At 37.6% G+C, this 20,913-nt stretch overlaps 2 protein-coding genes across 5 annotated transcripts in view; both read left to right on the forward strand.

Annotated features, from left to right (window-relative positions):
• The first annotated feature begins 503 nt into the window (after positions 1 to 503).
• On the forward strand, positions 504 to 17,523 carry LOC107551121 (RNA-binding protein 12-like). Of its 4 annotated transcripts, XR_001604734.1 has the most exons (4): positions 504 to 660; positions 5,618 to 5,701; positions 17,036 to 17,167; positions 17,493 to 17,523. XR_001604734.1 is itself a non-coding variant. In XM_016232615.1 (3 exons), the coding sequence occupies exon 3, from the start codon at positions 10,448 to 10,450 to the stop codon at positions 13,070 to 13,072; it is 2,625 nt and encodes an 874-aa protein (XP_016088101.1). In that variant the 5' UTR covers positions 513 to 660; positions 5,618 to 5,701; positions 10,426 to 10,447; the 3' UTR covers positions 13,073 to 13,140. The 4 variants fall into 4 exon arrangements, 1 of the variants encoding a protein (XP_016088101.1); XM_016232615.1 differs by lacking the exons at positions 17,036 to 17,167; positions 17,493 to 17,523 and adding an exon at positions 10,426 to 13,140 and having other exon boundaries at positions 513 to 660; XR_001604733.1 differs by lacking the exon at positions 5,618 to 5,701 and having other exon boundaries at positions 516 to 660.
• Positions 17,524 to 18,048: 525 nt separating this feature from the next.
• LOC107551122 (fer-1-like protein 4) overlaps positions 18,049 to 20,913 on the forward strand; it is a 28,819-nt gene continuing 25,954 nt past the window's right edge. Inside the window, exons 1-2 of the mRNA XM_016232616.1 lie at positions 18,049 to 18,309; positions 18,526 to 18,581. Of these exons, the coding sequence (XP_016088102.1) occupies positions 18,231 to 18,309; positions 18,526 to 18,581 (135 nt within the window). The 5' untranslated portion in view covers positions 18,049 to 18,230. The remainder of the gene's footprint in view (positions 18,310 to 18,525; positions 18,582 to 20,913) is intronic.

Here is a 20,913-nt window from a genome sequence, read left to right on the forward strand (position 1 = left end):
TGAAAATTACCCTTGGAATGGGCTGAACTGGAACGTCCTAAGCCCTTGGTCACTTAGAATCAGCTATGGAGTTGGTTTATTGTTTACATTTTTTCCCTTATGAATTTGTTTGGTGCCGCATTCTATATCTATATAGGTATGTTTGGGCTGTTATAAATGTTTAAAAATATATATTTATATATAATTGTTTGAGGTGGGGATAAATTAAACACGATCTGCGATGACGTCACAATCGTGTTGCATTGTGGTCTATGGAGCGGCCTGAAGTGTGCATATGAAGCAGACTCGCTCCCTCGGTCAAAATCGAGGGGTCGAGGGTCTGACCATATAAACTTCCCTCGTCCACTTCACGAAGTGGAACGCACTTCAAAATGGCAGCAGTGATTCCCCTGAGGGGAAGTGCTTAGGGAAGTTCGCGAGTGCGTGTCTAAAAGTGGAGTGGTACGCAGCCTAGGTATTTATTATGTCTATGGTAATACTCCTAAGCAGTGAACGGCCATTGAACAAGAAGAAGAAGCAGCGCATGCGCCGTCGCTCTCTTCCAGTGTCGACACTGAGCGCGACCAAACAGACGTTGAAGAACAAGAGGTGGAAGAGTACAGTTGAAGCGCTTCGTCTTCTTTATTATTTTAAAAAGATCAGTTAAGACAAATAAATTCGGTAAGAATATGCAAAGTACATCAATTCACACAATGTATTTCATGTAGCCATACACAACACTGTCGACATTTGCAAAAATGCAATTGTTTTATAAGTTTAATGGAGGGCAGAGTGATTGTGAGCTGCAAGCACACGACATAACTTAGTTTGGTTTAAATGGGTAATGGCCAGGCATCTTTTCCTTCTCGTGCAGTGGTTCTGTTGTTTTCTTATTTCTGAGAAGTGCTGTGCTGAATTGAAAGACTGAGAGAATAGCAGCGAGCTGTGTTTCTGCTGTAGACGGAGTAAATACAGACGGCGCCATTTTGTCATCTCGCTGGGTTTGAGGTTTGAATGGCCGATGACGCCATGCCATGGATGTTATTGTTAAGCTCATATTTAACTAGATGATTTTTATTCAAGAAAGCAAAGAGTGCTACGTTTCAAAGCTTTTCTCGAACGGCTGGACACACCTGTCTGTTTCTATTGTTATGATTCTCTTTTATTTCAGTGGTTGGTTGTTCCTGCTAAAGCGAATAAGCTCTATTTGACACATCATTTGAAATGTGCCCTGAATGAAGCTCATTTTGTATTCGATGTTGTATTAAGTTTGTAGCCACTTCGGCATGAATCTGAAATATGGTGACATTGGAGCGTTTGGTTTGTGGAAATCGTGTGAAAAGTGTTGCTGCCATAAATCTCTTAAGATTTGTATTCAAGTGCGATTAACAGACTTAAACCTTGATCCTATTTTAATTATTTGGTTATTGATAGTAGTTACTATTAGGCATGGGCCGGTATGAGATTTTGACGGTATGATAACCTTAAGCTAAAATTTCACGGTATCACGGTATTGTCGTTATAAATGTAAAAAAAAAAAAACCTTTTTTCCGCTGAACACAATATATTTAGTTTGAGCAGCATAAAGAATATTAGGAACAGTAGAATTAGTTTTTTGTCTTTGATTTGTTTCCTAAAAAGAAAAATAAAGACTGACATCTTTATTTAACCTAAATCTGTAATTACAGTTATTTAATTTTAGTTATGTAATTCATATACATCATTTAGTTATATAATTTCATGTACATCATTTGATTTAATAATAACGCAATTTGAAGCAAAAACAGAATGTTCTGACTAGCTTTGTGAAATTATACTACATGCCTGAATGAAGCAAACAGCAGAAGCTCTGAATGAGACGCAGATTCACTCTCTGACAGCAGGAGGCGCTTCTGGAACACCAGATACAGTGTTTCCTTGGTTACCGCTGTAAACAAAGCAGCACTGTGCTGAAACACTGCTTTAATATGAACTATACAGAGATGAGATTAAGAGAAAATACCACGTAAACTTTTCTGAAGACAGTCAGTTCCCCTCAGAAATACATTCTTAATAGGGCCTTTCGCACCGCGGGAACCTTTTCATAGTACCAGAACTAATTGTGGAACTACGCACTTTTTGGCGTTTTCGCACTGCCGGAACTGGGTGCGAGTTTAGTATCGGACTGCCTTTTTTCGAGAACCAAATTAGCTCCTACTCAGGATCTAACCAGCACAACTGGTACTAATCGTGACGTAAGTAGACATCGATTGGCCAAACGTGTACGAAAACACCCTCACCCGCCATGATTTAAAACGCCGTGTAAACATACTGTAAACATTGTCAACTTATTTCGCAAGTATGGAGAACAGCAATAGATGGATGGACGCTGAAGTGCAGGCACTTGTAGCAAATGTAGCACTTATTTAGTTTGAGCAGCATAAAGAATATTAGGAACAGTAGAATTAGTTTTTTGTCTTTGATTTGTTTCCTAAAAAGAAAAATAAAGACTGACATCTTTATTTAACCTAAATCTGTAATTACAGTTATTTAATTTTAGTTATGTAATTCATATACATCATTTAGTTATATAATTTCATGTACATCATTTGATTTAATAATAACGCAATTTGAAGCAAAAACAGAATGTTCTGACTAGCTTTGTGAAATTATACTACATGCCTGAATGAAGCAAACAGCAGAAGCTCTGAATGAGACGCAGATTCACTCTCTGACAGCAGGAGGCGCTTCTGGAACACCAGATACAGTGTTTCCTTGGTTACCGCTGTAAACAAAGCAGCACTGTGCTGAAACACTGCTTTAATATGAACTATACAGAGATGAGATTAAGAGAAAATACCACGTAAACTTTTCTGAAGACAGTCAGTTCCCCTCAGAAATACATTCTTAATAGGGCCTTTCGCACCGCGGGAACCTTTTCATAGTACCAGAACTAATTGTGGAACTACGCACTTTTTGGCGTTTTCGCACTGCCGGAACTGGGTGCGAGTTTAGTATCGGACTGCCTTTTTTCGAGAACCAAATTAGCTCCTACTCAGGATCTAACCAGCACAACTGGTACTAATCGTGACGTAAGTAGACATCGATTGGCCAAACGTGTACGAAAACACCCTCACCCGCCATGATTTAAAACGCCGTGTAAACATACTGTAAACATTGTCAACTTATTTCGCAAGTATGGAGAACAGCAATAGATGGATGGACGCTGAAGTGCAGGCACTTGTAGCAAATGTAGCACTGCCAGTTGTCGTTGGAGATTCTTAGTCCTTCTTTCAATCGCTTTACGTATATGTCGACTTTCCATGTCCATTATTGTGAAACCCGCGAGACACAACAAAAACAGCTCCGATCACAGCGTCCTCCATCCTCCTGTTGTTAATGTTGTTTTTCTTTGTTACGTCACTTATTAGTACACACTCTCGATGCGAATGCAACCCTTTAAATGGTACTGGGAAATAGTTTGCGCAAAATCGTCCCAGTACTTTAGTACTGTACATTTAGTTCTGGAACTAAAGTGGTGCGAAAGGCCCTATAAACCCCCAAATCAATATTGAAGATTTTCTTCCAATAGTTTGTGCATCATGAACAGTGAGTGATCTGCCTGCTACAGTATTTTTCCCTGTGCGTCCGTCTTCAATCTCTCTGGCCTGTGTTAACGGGCGTTTACAGACTTCATATTTTCACTTAAATGACATTTTGGAAAACGATTGCATTGGAACGCAGTTTGTGCAAGTCCAGAACAGAGACGAGTTGGTTGCAATAAGACAAAAAACGTCCGGTTGCCTATCACATAAGTTCCAGGGGAAGCTCCTTAAAGCAGCACTATGTAACTTTTGGCGTTCTAGCGGTTAATAAACAGAACTGCACACATCCCTCGGAAGAACATTCCAACCGGAGCTACTTCTCTAAGTTTGTCTATGGCGATTCACGCAGGTACGCGTTACTCCGCAGTGGTGCCGACCTGACCAGGATACAATAGTCCAAATATAAGTACTTATTATAAGTGTACCGTAGTGATTCGGAATAAGACATAAACATGGTTTGGAAGATGAATTCATGATGTACTCGCTTATTATATACATTTTGCTAATTTTGAACACACAAAAAGTTACATAGTGCTGCTTTAAGTTTGGACATCCTACACAAACGTGACTGACCGCTCGCACCAACAAGAGGAGGAGGAGGGTCCGTGTTACTCTCTACACTGCACTCAACCTGAGGGATTCCTACACTTTCAGTCTTTGAGGAGACATGAGAAACTGCGCATACCGCAGGAACGGTATAACGGAAAATATTAGCGGTTTTGAAACCGTGAAATTTTCAAATCGCGGTATGCCTTGAAACCGGTAATCGGCCCATGCCTAGTTACTATCTGTTTTACGTGCATTCAGGTTTATTTTCACATGGTTGCTGAATATGTGACCTGGTTTCCACTTTTGGGTTAAGACTCTTTATTTAACTGGCAGAACATAGGAGATTGTCACATTTGAGTCTGAATACACTTATGTAAGAACTAACCTAGTTTTTGTGGTTTCTGGTGGTAGGTGATCAAATACTTAACTCCCATTTAAACTGTTCACCCATAAATGAAAATGGTCATTTTCTCACCAAAAGCGATTAAACTCTGTTATCTTCAAAACAAATGAAAGTATTTTTAATGAAACCTTATCTGGCGTTCCTTTGAAAGTCCGTGCAACCAAAACTTTAGCACATCAAAAAGTACATCAAGAGATTGTAAAAGTAATCCATAGAAATTGAGAGGTTTAATCCACAACATCGTGTTTTAAATGATGATGAACGCAAGATCCAGTGAGGTTTATTCTCATGCGTCAAGTGAGCATATTTAAGCTTCTGTTAACCATATTTGTTTGGCTCCATGTATGAGAGTTGATGATTGTTTATGTGTGAATAAAAGCCTAAATTAAATCCGTTTATTATATCAAGTGAAAATGTCTCCAAAAGATTTGGATTAAACTACTCAATTCATGGTTTACTCTTGGTTTATCTCTTTTTGTATAAATTTCACATTCTCTGGAGAGATACTGAAGAAAGGTTTCTAAAAATGTAATGTTGTATTGGTGTTTTTACTGTCACATTGGCTTTTGTTTGTATGTTTGCACTTGCAGGTTACCAATTTGGAGGTCAGAAATGCATAAGTTAGTTTGAGACAAGCTAGATGCTATTAGAGATGCTCTCTAATTGAGTTTCTTACACTTTACTCACAACTTACCAACATTATCAGATGTTATTGTCACTCCATGGAAGGTCACTCTCTGTTTTTGTAGCTTAATATGCTTTGACATCTGTTTTTCCCCCTTTTTATATGAAAATGTTAAAATGTTCCTGTATTTTGATGTGTTGCTGTTAAGTATTAATGTTTGCTGGGGTTATGAAATACATGACATGCATGCGTTTTAAGCATGCGTCCAATTCATATGTGTATGGCTTTCGCGAAGTAGCTGGCCACCATCTGATGTGCACAAGTGGTGATTAAATTTGTTGTTTTGCTGAACAAGAATGTTATACTAAATGGGCTGGAAATGGCTGGCACTGAATGGTTTTCTTGGAGTCACTCATGGGTATGCTTGTTCTAATGCTGTTTACATATATTTCCCTCCATTTATTCTTTTTATTACAGTCAAGAATTGATTTTAAATGATTGCCGTCAGGATTGGCTTGGGTATCCTGTGCATCTTGTAAAGAAGCAGCACTTTTAATACAGGTAAGCATCTGAGGGATCTTGGTCAACTAAACTTAGAGATATTTGGTCAATTACTTTTTTTAGTTATCTAAAAAATAATAAGAAAAATGCATTCATTTAGAATCTAGAAATGTGGCTTAATGGTTTTTGTTGTCTTAAAATATGTCATTGCAATATGCATTCTGTGCGAATGGTTGACTATCTACAAATGCAATTGTCTTTCTCTTTTTTTTTTTTTTTTTTTTTTTTACAATTTTATAAAAGTTTTGGGGGAAATTAAGAAAATTGCTGCAAAACTTTCTTTTAGGTTGTTGCTGTCTACAGTACAATGTTATAAAGCATAGGCTATTTAAGCCTATTTAGGGTTCCCACAGTTATTGAAAACCTGGAAATATAAGTAGAATTTCGAAATTGTGATTTCTAAGTCTGGAAAAGTTGAAATTAAAATCTTAAAAAGTCATGCAATGCAAGTTTTTCTGGCTCTGCTCTGGGGCCTGATGTATAAACGTTGCGTATGCACAATTTTTTACAATGCTATCAAAGTTTTGGGGGACATTAAGAAAATTGCTGCAAAACTTTCTTTTAGGTTGTTGCTGTCTACAGTACAATGTTATAAAGCATAGGCTATTTAAGCCTATTTAGGGTTCCCACAGTTATTGAAAACCTGGAAATATAAGTAGAATTTCGAAATTGTGATTTCTAAGTCTGGAAAAGTTGAAATTAAAATCTTAAAAAGTCATGCAATGCAAGTTTTTCTGGCTCTGCTCTGGGGCCTGATGTATAAACGTTGCGTATGCACAAAATGGCCATGGAAATGTGCGTACGCAATTTTCCACACATAACGGGATTTATAAAAAAGAAACTAGGCGTAAATGTGCACACCGTACGGACACTCTAGTCCAGACCATGCGTACGCACTCTTTTACTGGAGTGAGTGAAATAAGGAAGCAAACAGAATGATTTTAAAGTCTGTTTTACATTTGACATACACATTTAGATTAAATAGGACACTGAATAATGAAGTTAAGAACTGAAATTTCATTAAATTATTATCCAGAAATTACAACATTTTTATATGAATTTAAACAGAAATATTTGCAGTGGATATGCTGCTTTCAAACAATTTTCCTGTGTCATGCGATTACATTTTTTAATCGCAGTGAGAATTGCTTGGCGTATGACAATTCCGCTTTAAATTGTGTTCCAAGTAGCAAAACTCGTGTTCTGAGAAAATGCTTTTGCACGAATAATGATCATTGATGTGAACTTGATTCGTCTGATGGCTTTGGAACATAGACGGTAACGACAGACATAAGGATGCGCTCGTTGATCAAACAGTCCATTCATTGGTCTGATGACAGTAGAACTGTTCACAGGTGTCGCGCACAGACAGTAGCCTAATGATAACCCCTTTCGTGCTCTTCCCAATATTGTGACAAACACCATATTTAAAAGATAGAATTTGAAGGAAACCGTAAGATATGCGTGTTTTATTTTCAAAATGTTTTATTGACACGGTGAGTCAGACAGCTATTTACACTGCAAAAAAATTATTTCCATAAAAATATAAGCTATAAACATTCTAAAATATATGTTTACCTTTTAGGCAAATTGCATAAATTAGAATAGTGATGTCTCAAAATGCATTTATAGTCCGTATCTCATATTTTCCTAACGTGTTGTAGGCTAGCCATAACTGCATTAAACATGGTGTCACGTGAATGGAAATATGCATGGAAATGATATGTAGATGGCGTTATGCATATTAAAACTAAGCGTTGTAAGATCCATAAATGGCTATTTCAGGGAGGAGACGGGGTGGAGATTCGTGTACGCACAATCTTCCGCTGACTGGGTATTACAAAGGGAATTTTGTGCAGGTTCTGGTGTACGCATGGTTTTATAAATCTGAAAAATTGTGCGTACGCCAAATCTAGCTTTTGTGCATACATACACTTTTAGGATGAAATCTATGGAAAGTTTTATGCATGAGGCCCCATGTCTTAAATAATTTGTCAGCTAAGCTGTAAATTGCTTTTGGTGAGTGCAGTCTCCATTTAAATTTTTCGAATTTTCAAGGATTTAAAAAATGCTTATCCATTAATCACAGGTGGCTATAAAAGCCATGGAAATTCATGGTTCAAAATAGGGTTGTAACAATATATCGGTATGAGAGTTTATCACGGTTTGAACGTGCACGGTTATCATACCGTAAATATTTGCATATCTACTTTTTTTTTTTTTTTTTTTAAAGTCCCCCTGTAGTCAAATATTTTATCCCTTAAAACTTATCTTTGATCATCAAAATTACATATTTACATTTTTTCTTGTGAAAATAATTTCTCATTCCTTAAAATAGCTTGAATGCAACTGTACACCCTTTTACTATATGCTGATCTATGAATATGCAAATTAGTCCCGCCTCCACTCAGTCACACCAGCCAGCGCCTCCTGATCCACTGAACTGTAGTAAACGCAAAACAATGGCATACACGGATAATGACTGATAAATCTATATATTTTTACTAGTGGACAACTACAGTGAATACTGTAACATTCGTTAAAGTTACTTACTTGACGATGTTGTGTCCTAAAATGCCTTGAAGACTCGAATACAGCCGTTTGTGATACTTAATTTGCGCCCGCGAGCATACGCGTGTGAAGTGCAGATGCCGATGCAGGAGAGGTGGGTCTGACTCCGGGCTACTTTTACACTGTTGCCACGGGTTATAATGCAAGTTAGCGGTTCTAAATTCACATTAAACCACAGCTTCATGGGTTTTTTGCTTTAATTTATTTTTGGTTTTGTGCTGGTATTGGTATATTTTGCATGCTAGTGATAGGAATCGATCCCTTGACGTGATTGGTTATTGGTTTGTGACGTCGCAAACCGGGGGCTGTTTCAAAACTTTAAATGAATGAAAAAAAAAACGCGCTCACCCGCACATATGCAACTTATTTCCGCTCGGCTGCTTCACTCTGCATTCACTTGGCCGAACACGGGGTTGTCCTTGAGGACGGATCCAATTTGCAAAAAATGTGGACGCAAAGTGGCTGCAAAAGCAAGCAATACATCCAACATGTTCGCTCATATTCGTGGACATCATTCCAGCGTGCAGATAAAGGTGTGTCGCATTTATAACAAGTTATAAGTTAAGGTCATATGATTTCCGGGATGCAGAGGGAATCCCGGTGCAGTCGTGAACATGGAATTTACAGTACAGGCTAACGAGGATGTCACGTAAAACACGCTAATGGATCCACATCTGATGGATGGATAAATCAAAAGTAGATATGATAACGTTATGTGTCTGAATATTAAAGCGCAAAGAGACCGCTATATGAATAATCTGCTTGTTTCTGCATGTCTCTTGAGTGGCGCCGTTTTATCTACTACACACTGAAGAACGCATACATAAATGGTGTTTTCAGCATCTATACATAAACATGAACATCACCATAGCTGCTCTGAGAGAAAAATTAAATAAACATTTCCTTTTAACATTTGAGAAAAACCATAGTCAAATACACAGGTCCGCTACAACCCGTCAAAATAAAAGTTCGATTTAACTTGAAATTATGACAGAAATATATTAGCATTGTACAGTGTTCTTCAAAGTTATAACAACAATAATAATATTCTTTATAATAAAATCATTTATTTAAACATTAAGGAATATCATGTTTTTTCCATATTTTAACTTGGTATACACCTCTGTTGTGCAGCACTTTGCCAAAAATAAAAGTTGTACATTTTCATTTGATAACATTTTAAAACATTTAATTAAAATGTTAAAGTGTGGTATAGGTATACATAAGGTGTACAGCTTTATTTTTTAATTGTTTTTTTTAATGAAATTTATTTTTTCAGAAGGGAGATTTCAATACTTTCATTAAAATGGTTTCAAGTTTGTTTACTCCAATAACTTGTTCTTGTTTTTTTAAGAGTCATTGTTACTGATAAGAATTATTGTTTAATATATACAGTTAAAACCGTGATATTTTCTGAGATTATTATCATACCGTGAAAATCTAATATCGTTACAACCCTAGTTCAAAAGGTTTGGGAGACCTGTGTTCAGTTCATCATTAAGCCAGAGACACTGTAGAATAGGCTACACCAGTGGTTTTCAATCCTGGTCCTGGGGACCCACAGCACTATGCATGTATCTTTTATTGAAAATACCAGATTATCAGCTCATTAGGAGAGATCGTCATGAACTGAACTGAATATGTCAGATAATATAAAAATGTGCAGGACAATTCAGTCTCCAGGACAAGAATTGAACCAATGGGCTATGCCATATTTGCTTAATTAAAAAAACCAAACGGTATTATTAGTGGTCTCGACCTTCTGTTACATTTGAAGATTGTGAGTTGAGTTGTCAGTTAAACTCCGGAAATTAGCATGTTTAACAGTGTTTTATGTAGTGTTTCAAGATTAAGTGTTTAAAAATGCTTTTAAATACAACTTTGAAAATTGCCATTGCTTTATAAGTTTTGTTCAGCTCAGTTCATTAGTCATTTTGAACTTTTCAACTAAAAAAAATTCTAAACAATGTGATAAGCTAAGAATTTGTGATTCTTACTGGATTTGCGGTGTTACATTTTTTTTTTTGCTATAATGTGTTTTCTCTCATAATCTTTGGTCTTGCTGTTAATTGTCTTGTAGTTTTATACTGGTTTTCTGTTATCTTTTTGCCGTTTACCATAGCCTGACAGTCGTTGCCTTCTTTCATCTACAGGTGTTTGTTGTTGCACCTCAGCATGGCTGTGGTCATCCGTTTGCAAGGTCTCCCCATTGTGGCTGGGACTATGGACATACGTCATTTCTTCTCTGGATTGACCATACCGGATGGTGGTGTACATATTGTAGGGGGTGAACACGGTGAGGCTTTTATCGTGTTCGCCACAGATGAAGATGCAAGGCTTGGAATGATGCGCACAGGGGGGTCGATCAAAGGTTCCAAGGTTTCTCTGTTGCTGAGTAGCAAAACCGAAATGCAAAATATGATCGAGCTCAGCCGTAGGCGCTTTGAAACTGGCAGTGCAGAGGTTGCCACGGGAAATGGCAGTAGGCCGGGTCCACCGGTTAGTACTGGTGGAAGTGGAAGAGGCAACTTGCCAACCACGGCACAAGGTTTTAGTAACACAACTTCAACTACAGCCACCACAGCAGCATCAACACATGATCCTGTAAGCAACAAGACTGTCCCTACCTTTTCGACCACTACAATGGGCAACATGCCCCCAAACTTTAATAATTTCAGCAGCCCAAGTCTTAGTTTGGGATCCACAATGTCCACGGCAATGTCGTCGTTGAACTCTGTACCTCCCCCAGTACCTCCCTTGCCCACCATGCCATCTCTACCACCCATGCCCCCCATGCCAGTATCCACATTGCCACCAGTATCCACATTGCCTCCAATACCAGCTGTTAATCCGCTAACATCAGTGTCTCCGGTCCCACCCATTGCACACATGCCGCACCTGCCAGGGCTTCCACCATTTAACCCCGGTGTCCCTCCCCCTGTTGGCCCCGTCACTGGTGGTTTAGCCTCTTGTCCACTGTCTCTCGGAAATCCCAATCCAATGTTCCTGAATCCCTTAAACCATCTAAACCCCCTGAATCTCCAGTCTCACATGAAATCATCAGTGGCAAACCCAGATGAGTTTTACATTCATCTACACGGCCTTCCTTTTTCAGTCACTGAAAGTGAAGTTAGAGATTTTTTCCAGGGACTTGGGCTTGAGTCCGTTCGTTTGCTCAAAGACAACCTGGGTAGAAACATCGGCAGGGCATTGGTTAAGTTCTTCTCACCCCAAGATTCTTTTGAGGCTCTGAAAAGAAACTCAGGAATAATAGGCCAAAGATATGTTGAGGTTTCTCCAGCTACAGAGCGGCAGTGGAGAGAGAGCGCAGGACACTTTAAAGTATGTAGTGACGCCGAACACAGCCGTCATCATCGCAGAAACACCAATTCGCCACCACCCTCTGGCCGTGAGCGAGCCAGGTCTCGATCACCCCACAAACTAGAATTCTGTGTATATCTGAAAGGACTCCCATATGAAGCAGAAAACAAGCAGATTTTTGAGTTTTTCAAAAATCTTGACATTGTTGAAGATAGCATTTACATTGCATATGGACCCAATGGCAGGGCAACTGGTGAGGGATTTGTGGAGTTTAGGAATGAAACGCACTACAAAGCTGCTCTCGGATGCCATATGCAGTACATGGGTAGTCGGTTCATACAGGTGCATCCAATCACAAAGAAAAATATGTATGAAAAGATAGATGCTATTCGCAAACGAATGCAGGGTTCCCAAGGCAATCAGAAGAATAGTTCGGGTGAAGGAGGAAAGAGTGCCAAGAATTGTGCTCACATAACCAATATTCCCTATAACGTGACAAAAAAGGATGTCCGTCTGTTTCTTGATGGCATTCAGTTGTTTGAGGAAAGCCTTAAGGTGTTAGTTGACGCAAATGGTAATGGTCTTGGCCAGGCTATTGTGCAGTTTAAGTCTGATGAGGACGCACTTAAAGCAGAGAGACTACATAGGCAGAAATTGAATGGCAGGGATGCTTTCGTTCATTTGGTTACATTCGAGCAGATGAAAGAAGTTGAGAGAAATCCTCCTCCCCAGGCAAAAAGAGGCCAGAAATCCCAAGGAAATTCCCATGCTCATGCTCATACCCATGTACACACTCAGCCCCAGGTCCAAGTTCCCCAAGCACCTCATGCTTTTCCAGGAATGACAGGCAATGAGTTCAGTTTTCTGAGAAGTGCTGTAGGGACCCTTGGCAACGGTCCCCCTTTTGTCAACCCATTCATTGCCCCAGGTAATGGACTGGCAGGTCCACCACCTTTACCGCCACTTGGCGCTGCTTTGGGTGACGTCTCGCTTGGCATTCCCCCGCCAATGATTGGGGGACCTCTGTCCGGTCCTGTTTTAGAGCACCCTGGTTTCAGACCTGACGGCAACAGTGCACCTTCCAACTTTGTTGGTGTGTTAGAGCCCTTAAGGGGCATGCCACCGTTTGATAATGGATCTTCTCATAAAGCAATTAGCCAAAATCGTGGAGGTAGCCAAGGTCAGCGGCCAGCTTCTGAGAGTTTAAGAGGACCATCCAGCAGTGGTCCAGGTAATACGCGGCCCACCATTGTCAAAATTCAAAACATGCCTTTTACTGTGACCGTTGACGAGATAATTGATTTCTTCTATGGCTATCAAGTGTTGCCTGGTTCTGTATGCTTGCAATTCAATGAGAAAGGTTTGCCCACTGGGGAAGCGATGGTTGCTTTTGACTCCCATGATGAAGCAATGGCTGCTGTTATGGACCTGAATGATAGGCCCATTGGGGCAAGAAAAGTTAAGATCACTTTGGGATGAAAGCAACATCTTTGTCATTGCAAGTGTCTTAATGTTTGACACGGTTTTCAGAAGGGGAAAAAAAAAACTTATCTGGCTGTGTTTATGTACAGAAGAAACTGACAAGTATTAGATTTTTGTTTTCTGTACACATTATTTATCCAAGATTGTAGTTTAATGAAGCATGACATAATTGAGGAAAGACGATGTTTATTTTAAATTCCTCTAAACAGCATTGTTTAAGACTTCAGGCCAATAATGTGTTAGTTCACATCTGCAGATCTGAAAAAGGGCCATCTTTATAGTGGTATGTTCATTAGAGCCTAATATCTGCGATGGAGGTTAGTTGGCAAGTACGTTTCACTCCCAGAATTCGTCATTTTGTATCTCTGCTCAAGTTTTAAACTTCTGTATTTGATCCATGCTGCATCTACACATTTTCTTCTGAGGTAAAAACCGTGCTGCTGTGCATTGTGTGCTAAATTCATGCCTGCACTTCAGTTGCAATGTTTGCTGTCTGCCACAAGTTTTTCCTATGTCAATAAAATGCAAATGTCTGTCTTTATCAATATCTGTTGCTGTCACATTGAATTGCTTTAAAAAGCCTGATGTCAGACCAATTCTGTAAATGCTAAGCGGGGATGTGAAGCAAATGCAGCATTGTAATTTGTATATGAAAGCATTTTACTCTCTTTGCTTAGATTCTCTTCTCTTGTTGCTGTGGTGTTTGATGGCTTCCTTTTTTTTTTTTTTTTTTTTTTTTTTTTTTTTTTTTTTTTTTTTTTTTTTTTTTTTTTTTTTTTTTTTTGGAGTTTGGCTTTTTTTTAAGTGTTGCTGAAATGGGTCAATTGTTATGTTTATTAGTTTTTGACGTTACAGCGCTTTTTCTCTTGTAAATACTTTCCAGCTGAACTATTGTCAATAAAATGCCATTCCTGAAATGATGACACTTAAAGGTATTCTGTTTTCTCCTGTCCTCCTGTTTTTGTTTTTTTTTTCTCTCCAGTTCAGATATGAACATTAAAATGTTTTGCAGTGACTTCCTTGTTTCCCATATTAAACTAATTCTATTTTAAATATTTTTTCATCAGATGTTATTGTAGAGATGGGACTCTAGCTCTAATCTATTGCTTGTTGCTTTTGACTGTCTTTGTTGTAGCCTTGACCTTTTCCCCACAATGCATCATTTAAAATTTATTTATTTTTATACCTGAGGTAAGAAGGCACTCTTTAAATTGTTCATATTTTCTGCTATCACAGATAAGCATCTCAGGTAAAAGCAACATACTGTTAAATGGGTTCTTGGTTTTTAGAGTGGAAACAATTTTGTTCAGTTGAGTCAGGACGTTAAATTATCTAGTAATTATTTTAGTTAATATTCTGTTGAACTGCATGGTATAGATTTAGGCTTATGCCTAAAGTATAGTGTATGGATCACAAACTCATGAAATTCTGCCCCAGTTGTGCCACAGATGGCTTTTTAAGAATGCAGAGTCTCCATATGTTAAAAAAAAATAAATAAAGAGGAACACATTGTTTTTTAACTTTGCTTTGATATTATATAAGGGGATAAACAATTTTCATACAAACTGCACTAATGAGAGGCACATGCAATGTTTCATTGTTTTGGCTGTGGATTATTGTGGCAAATGTCATGCTGCATAAAAGCTTTTCTAAAGATTTTTCAAGTAGCTCATGGTTGTCATTTCTTTCTTCAAACCTGGTTTTCAAAGAGTTCTACACATTCTCTGTGCATTTCTATCAAAGAAGGTCAAGTGCGATTTGCACTCAAACGCTGTTTGATGCTTTGAATCTGCTTGTGATGGGCCTGCACAAAATTTCAGGATTATTTATGCAAGTTGTTTTTATTTGTTGATCTTTTGCGCTTTTGTTGTGAAATGCTTTAGAATTAAATTCATGATGAGTTGACTATTTCTGCCTATTTGCATTCTCAAGCTGTTCTCCAGCTTTGTGGACTGCATATTTTACTTTGTGCCTTTTTGGCACTGAGCCTTGGTTCCTGATGTTAATGTTCAGGTAAGTGCTTATCATAGATATTAGTACTGCTATAAACTTTCTGTGAGCATTGGATTGTCTACAAGTTGTCATTTCTTTCTTCAAACCTGGTTTTCAAAGAGTTCTACACATTCTCTGTGCATTTCTATCAAAGAAGGTCAAGTGCGATTGGACTCAAACGCTGTTTGATGCTTTGAATCTGCTTGTGATGGGCCTGCACAAAATTTCAGGATTATTTATGCAAATTGTTTTTATTTGTTGATCTTTTGCGCTTTTGTTGTGAAATGCTTTAGAATTAAATTCATGATGAGTTGACTATTTCTGCCTATTTGCATTCTCAAGCTGTTCTCCAGCTTTGTGGACTGCATATTTTACTTTGTGCCTTTTTGGCACTGAGCCTTGGTTCCTGATGTTAATGTTCAGGTAAGTGCTTATCATAGATATTAGTACTGCTATAAACTTTCTGTGAGCATTGGATTGTCTACAAGATTTAGTAGTGTTTGCTTTTCAACATTTCAAAGGAAGAATGCATTATGTGGAAAAAATTATTGAAATATTTTGCTGTAGTTGAATAGTCATTGTTCTGAGAAATAAAATGCTGCTATGCATTGCCACATTCATTTTGGAAAGATTTGAGCTGATACTGCAACAGATAAATGTTTTTCAAGAAACTTGATTTTGATGTATGTCATTGAAATACTGTTTCTACAAGTTGTGTAACCGTTATAACATTGCTTTATGGTGATTGAATTGGTGAGACTGATGTTAAGGAGTAATGCTTTTTTATAGATATTAAAACTCTACAGTTTGTTTTGATTGCACTGCAAGAAGGAACAGATGCCTCTAATTTGTCACTCTGAAAGACTATCCATCAAATAAGGTGCAACCGAGTAATGTACTGTTTGTTCACTTTTTGCATATGAATTGTCCCAGTTGTGGAATCTGTGTTACTATGGAGACATAGCGGACAAGGAAAGTACGCTCCGCCCAGTTGCTACGAGAGGTTGCGCTTAAACCAGTCGAGACTAGTTACTGTGTTGTGGCACGCTGGTAGAATATAACCAATATAAAGCTGCTGAATGATAACTGCATTGTTGGGTGTTCGTGAAAGTATTATGAGCTCATGCAGTAAGCTATTAATTACTCAGCCGTTTTAAACGCTGAAACGCTATTATTTATAGATTAACTTGGTAGTAGTGTTTAGACTTGGGTTTAAAAAAATAGAAAGTATGACAAGTATAAGTGTATGGGGTTGGTTAAAATTAGAATTGTTTTGTCGTCTGTGTAACGAGTCGGTCCACGTTGGTTTCATGCACAGTGCTCTGTGCTGCGGGCTGGTGCGGTGATTGACAGGCATCTGGCCAATCGCAGCGTTGTTTAGCTGGCGTTCTGACCAATAGCGTTGCACGTCTGGAGAGGAACTGAATGGCACCACCCTGCTCATTTTATATTACATGAACGTGTTAGGGTGGAGACGGTAGTAGACCGTTTTGGCATAGAGAATCTCCGAGCACAGTTTCTACAGTTTGAAAATTGTTAAGGGTATGATCTTTTTTATGTCATGGTCGCATTTGTCAGTTCATTTTATATTAACTGGTTGCCTGTTTTAGATTCGTGGTGCGCCGTTAAGCAACGCACAAATGGTTTTTAACGGCGTTATAATACATTTAAGGCGTGACTGTCGGAAAGTCAAATACTGACATGTAGGCCCTCAGATACGATTTACCTCATATTTCTTTGTTTTAACACGCATAGTTTTGTGAAATGGAGCATGCATTATTCGAATGTTATATATACTTTTGTTTTGCTTTACTACAGACAAGTTCAGCAGAATGCGTCCTTCTGAACAATTCTTTCCCTTTTTTTGATCAAATATTTCACTTCCTCACGTTTTTACGCTTCAGTGATTGATAGAAGCTGTTTAGCTTCGAGACAAAAACTTTATACGATCTTGTGTCTGTCTTTCAGATGGCAGCTCATTGTGTGTCGAAGGTCGAGCTCTCCATCTCTTGCAATAATCTCTTGGATAAAGATGTTGGATCCAAATCTGATCCACTCTGTGTTCTGCTGCAAAGCATCGGGGATGACAAATGGGCAGAGGTATGCATTTTAACCCTTAAAAAGCCGGTGTAGCAAAATTGCATTAAAAAAAGTAATTATTTTTATATATATATATATATATATATATATATATGAATTTTTTTTTTACTAAGGATGTCACAGCTTGCTAAGTCACTGCTTATTGACACCCTTACTAACAGTAATTTCTGTGATTTATTATTGAAATTATTTATACAATAATCATTGATGATCTAATCCATATAAACAGTATATATGTATGTGTGTGTGTGTGTGTGTATATATGTGTATATATATATATATATATATATCCATCCTTATTGCTTAATGTATGTAATCATTGCAGGTAGAACGCACAGAAAGAGTGAAGAATTGCCCTTATGGGACCGTTATCTGGTTTGAAGAATCTTTTTAAACTAATGATTTAAAGGAAATGGGATTGTAAACATTATGCATGTTTTTTCCCCATCATTGTATTTCCTAATCATGAAATAAGATGTTTACACAGCAACATGTTGTTCAGTTCTTCAGTAGCCATTGTCACTGTTCGACCGATTTATATAACATTACTGAATAAAATTGCCTTATTACCACATAACACACTTGGTGCAGGTTTTTTTTTAATGTGTAGTTTGTCATGTCTTCAACAAAAAGGCATAATATTATTTCAATTGATCCTATTCCCACTTGCCTTTTTATTATTAGGAGTAATTGAAATGCAGATCTGAGCACAGCTGTTCACCTGTACACTCATATTACGCCCTTGCTTCACTAACAGTTCAACTGTGAACTATTAAATTATCATAGGTAAATATTACAACAACTCTTCTGCCTGGGGAGTTTTTCTTCAGATGGAATTCCAGCACAGTTCCTCCAGATCGTATGCTCTGCCAATGACTTTGAAGGCCTCATGAATACTGGATCATTTGAAAGCGGCTTAATTGCGGATATACTTGTCTACCACTTATTGCAAGTCAGATTCGAGTGCCATGTTTGTACCTTAAGAACAACGAAGACCAACTTCACTCAAAGCTAGCACAGTGGATCAAGATTACAAGACACAGAAACACAGCCGCGCTTGGCCATGTCTATCACTGTCCTTTTAAAGAAGATATATAACCTGCCAGGGAAATATGACCGCAAAGTGGACTTGTCTTTTAGAGGTGAGCACAGATTTTGAAGAATTGCCATTCTGTCATATGATTAATATTGCCTGTTTGGAGAATATATTATGCGTATTTAAATGTTTAGTTATTTAGCCTATATGATGTGAGAAATAATCGAAGGACTAACAAGTCATATCTTTCTTTAAACTTTTATATGCAAGACTTCTATTTGAACACGTTGACTGTATTTTTAAAACATTGTTTACTGTCCAGGTTTTACTCACAAAACCAGGATCCTTCAGTGTGAGAATATAGCCATCTTCAATGAGGTAACCGGGTTTAAAAAAAAAAAAGTGATGTTACTACTACAGCATACTAACAAAAACAGCTGTTTTAGTTACCGATCCTGTCATAAAATCAATATCGTTATTGCTACACTACCATTGAAGAGTTATTGTGCTCACCAAGGCTACTTTTATTTCATAAAAATAAAGTAAAAACAGTCATATTGTGAAATATTATTACAATTGAACTTTTACTGTTTAAATATATTTTAAAATGTAAAATATTTCTGTGATGGCAAAGCTGAATGTTCATCATCATTACTCCAGTATTCAGTGTCACATGATCCTTCAGAAATCATTCTGATTTGGTGCCCAAGAAACATTTCCTGAAAACAAAAAACTGTGATACGTTTTCAGGATTCTTTGATGAACAGAAAGTTCAAAAGACCATTTTAAATATAATTTTTGTAAGAGTCTTTACTCTCACTTTGTGGTACATTTAATGCATCCTTTCTATATAAAAGTATTACTGACCCCAAACTTTTGAACAGTCGTGTATTTTCACAGTGCTGATTTAGGACAGAGCAGGTGCCTTTACCACCCTCACATTTTAGGAAGTCTTTATATATTCAAAATTAATTTGGCAAGGAAACCTGTTCAAACAAATGCAGCTGAAGTTGAAATCAGTGTTTTAGAGAATATGTTGGGAAATCTTCATGCTAAACCACACCTTTAGTGTTTAGTCACCATGCTCTACCACAGGCACTTGAACATTCCCAGTCTTTTAAACAACCACATCTATGAGCCCAGATACAGTAATTAAATACAATATTTGACTAGAGGTCTGTCACGAGGTTATCCTTTAACTTAAGCTAACAGATATCGGAATGGTGGGAAGGACAAGAAAGAAAAGTTGTTCAATCTGAGAGAAGATAAATCATGTTCAACACTGGCTTTATGAGGAGGAAGTCTTTGGGATTTTCATTTATGAGAAATGCAGTGACTGTAAAGAAAGGAGAGATTTAACACAAACACCACCATTTTATAGATTTTGTATTATTTGATTATTTATATTTTTCATGTTTTTGAAAGAAGTCCCTTATGGTCACAAAAGCTGCATTTGTTTGATCAAAAATACAGTAAAAACGTTAATATTACAAAATATTGTTACAATTTAAAATAACTGTTTTCTATTTATTATATTTAAAAATGTAATTTATTCTATTGAAGCTGAATTTTCAGCAGCCGTTATACTCCAGTTTTTGGTGCTTGGGAAACATTTCTTATTATTATTAGTGTTGAAAGAAAGCAAAAACACATTAAACTGATCAAGAGTGACAAAATATTATCGTGTTATGATTTCGGATTAAAATATATGCCAAAAATGTATCATGTTATCCAAATGTATCAAGTGTATCAATGCTAATAATGTTTCTTGTGGACCAAATCCACATGCATATTGAGAATAATTAAATCACTGCTTGAAAGTTTGTGAACCCTTTAGAAGTTTCTATATTTCTGCATAAATATAACCAGATTTTCAAGTCCTGAAAGTAGACAAAGATAACCCAATCAAACAAATGAGACAAAAATATTTTCATTGTCATTTATTTATTCAGGAAAATTATCCAAAATGACATATCTGTGAGTGGCAAAAGTATGTGAATCTCTAGGATTAGCAGTTAATTTGAAGGTGAAATTAGAGTCCATCTGTTCAGAGGTGTTTTCAATCAGTGAGATGACTATCAGGTGTCAGTGTGTGCCCTGTTTTATCTAAAGAACAGGGATCTATCAAAGTTTGATCATGTTTGTGGAAGTGTATCATGGCACAAACAAATGAGGTCTCTGGGGACCTCAGAAAAAGAGTTGGTGTTGCTCATCAGGCTAGAAAAGGTTACAAAGCCATCTCTAAATAGTTTGGACTCCACCAATCCACAGTCAGACAGATTGTGTACAAATGGAGGAAATTCAAGACCACTGTTACCCTCCCCAGGAGTGGTCCACCAACAAAGATCACTCCAAAAGCAAGCCGTGTAATAGCCTGTGAGGTTGCAAATGACCCCAGGGTAACATCTAAGTAAATAAAGGCCTTTCTTACATTGATTAATGTTCATGAGTCCACTATCAGGAGAACACTGAACAACCATGGTGTCCATGGCAGAGTCGCAAGGAGAAAGCCACTGCTCTCCAAAAAGAATATTGCTGCCCATCTGCAGTTTGCTAAAGATCATGTGAACAAGTCAGAGGAATACTGAAGAAATGTTTTCTGGAAGGATGAGACCAAAATCGAACTTTTGAGTTTAAATGAGCAGTGTTATGTTTGAAGAGTGAAAAACACTGCATTCCAGCAAAAGAACCTTATCCCATCTGTGAAACA

This window comes from Sinocyclocheilus grahami, unplaced genomic scaffold (genome assembly GCF_001515645.1).
Source record: "Sinocyclocheilus grahami isolate Dianchi unplaced genomic scaffold, SAMN03320097.WGS_v1.1 scaffold415.1, whole genome shotgun sequence".
Classification (NCBI taxonomy): Eukaryota; Metazoa; Chordata; class Actinopteri; order Cypriniformes; family Cyprinidae; genus Sinocyclocheilus; species Sinocyclocheilus grahami.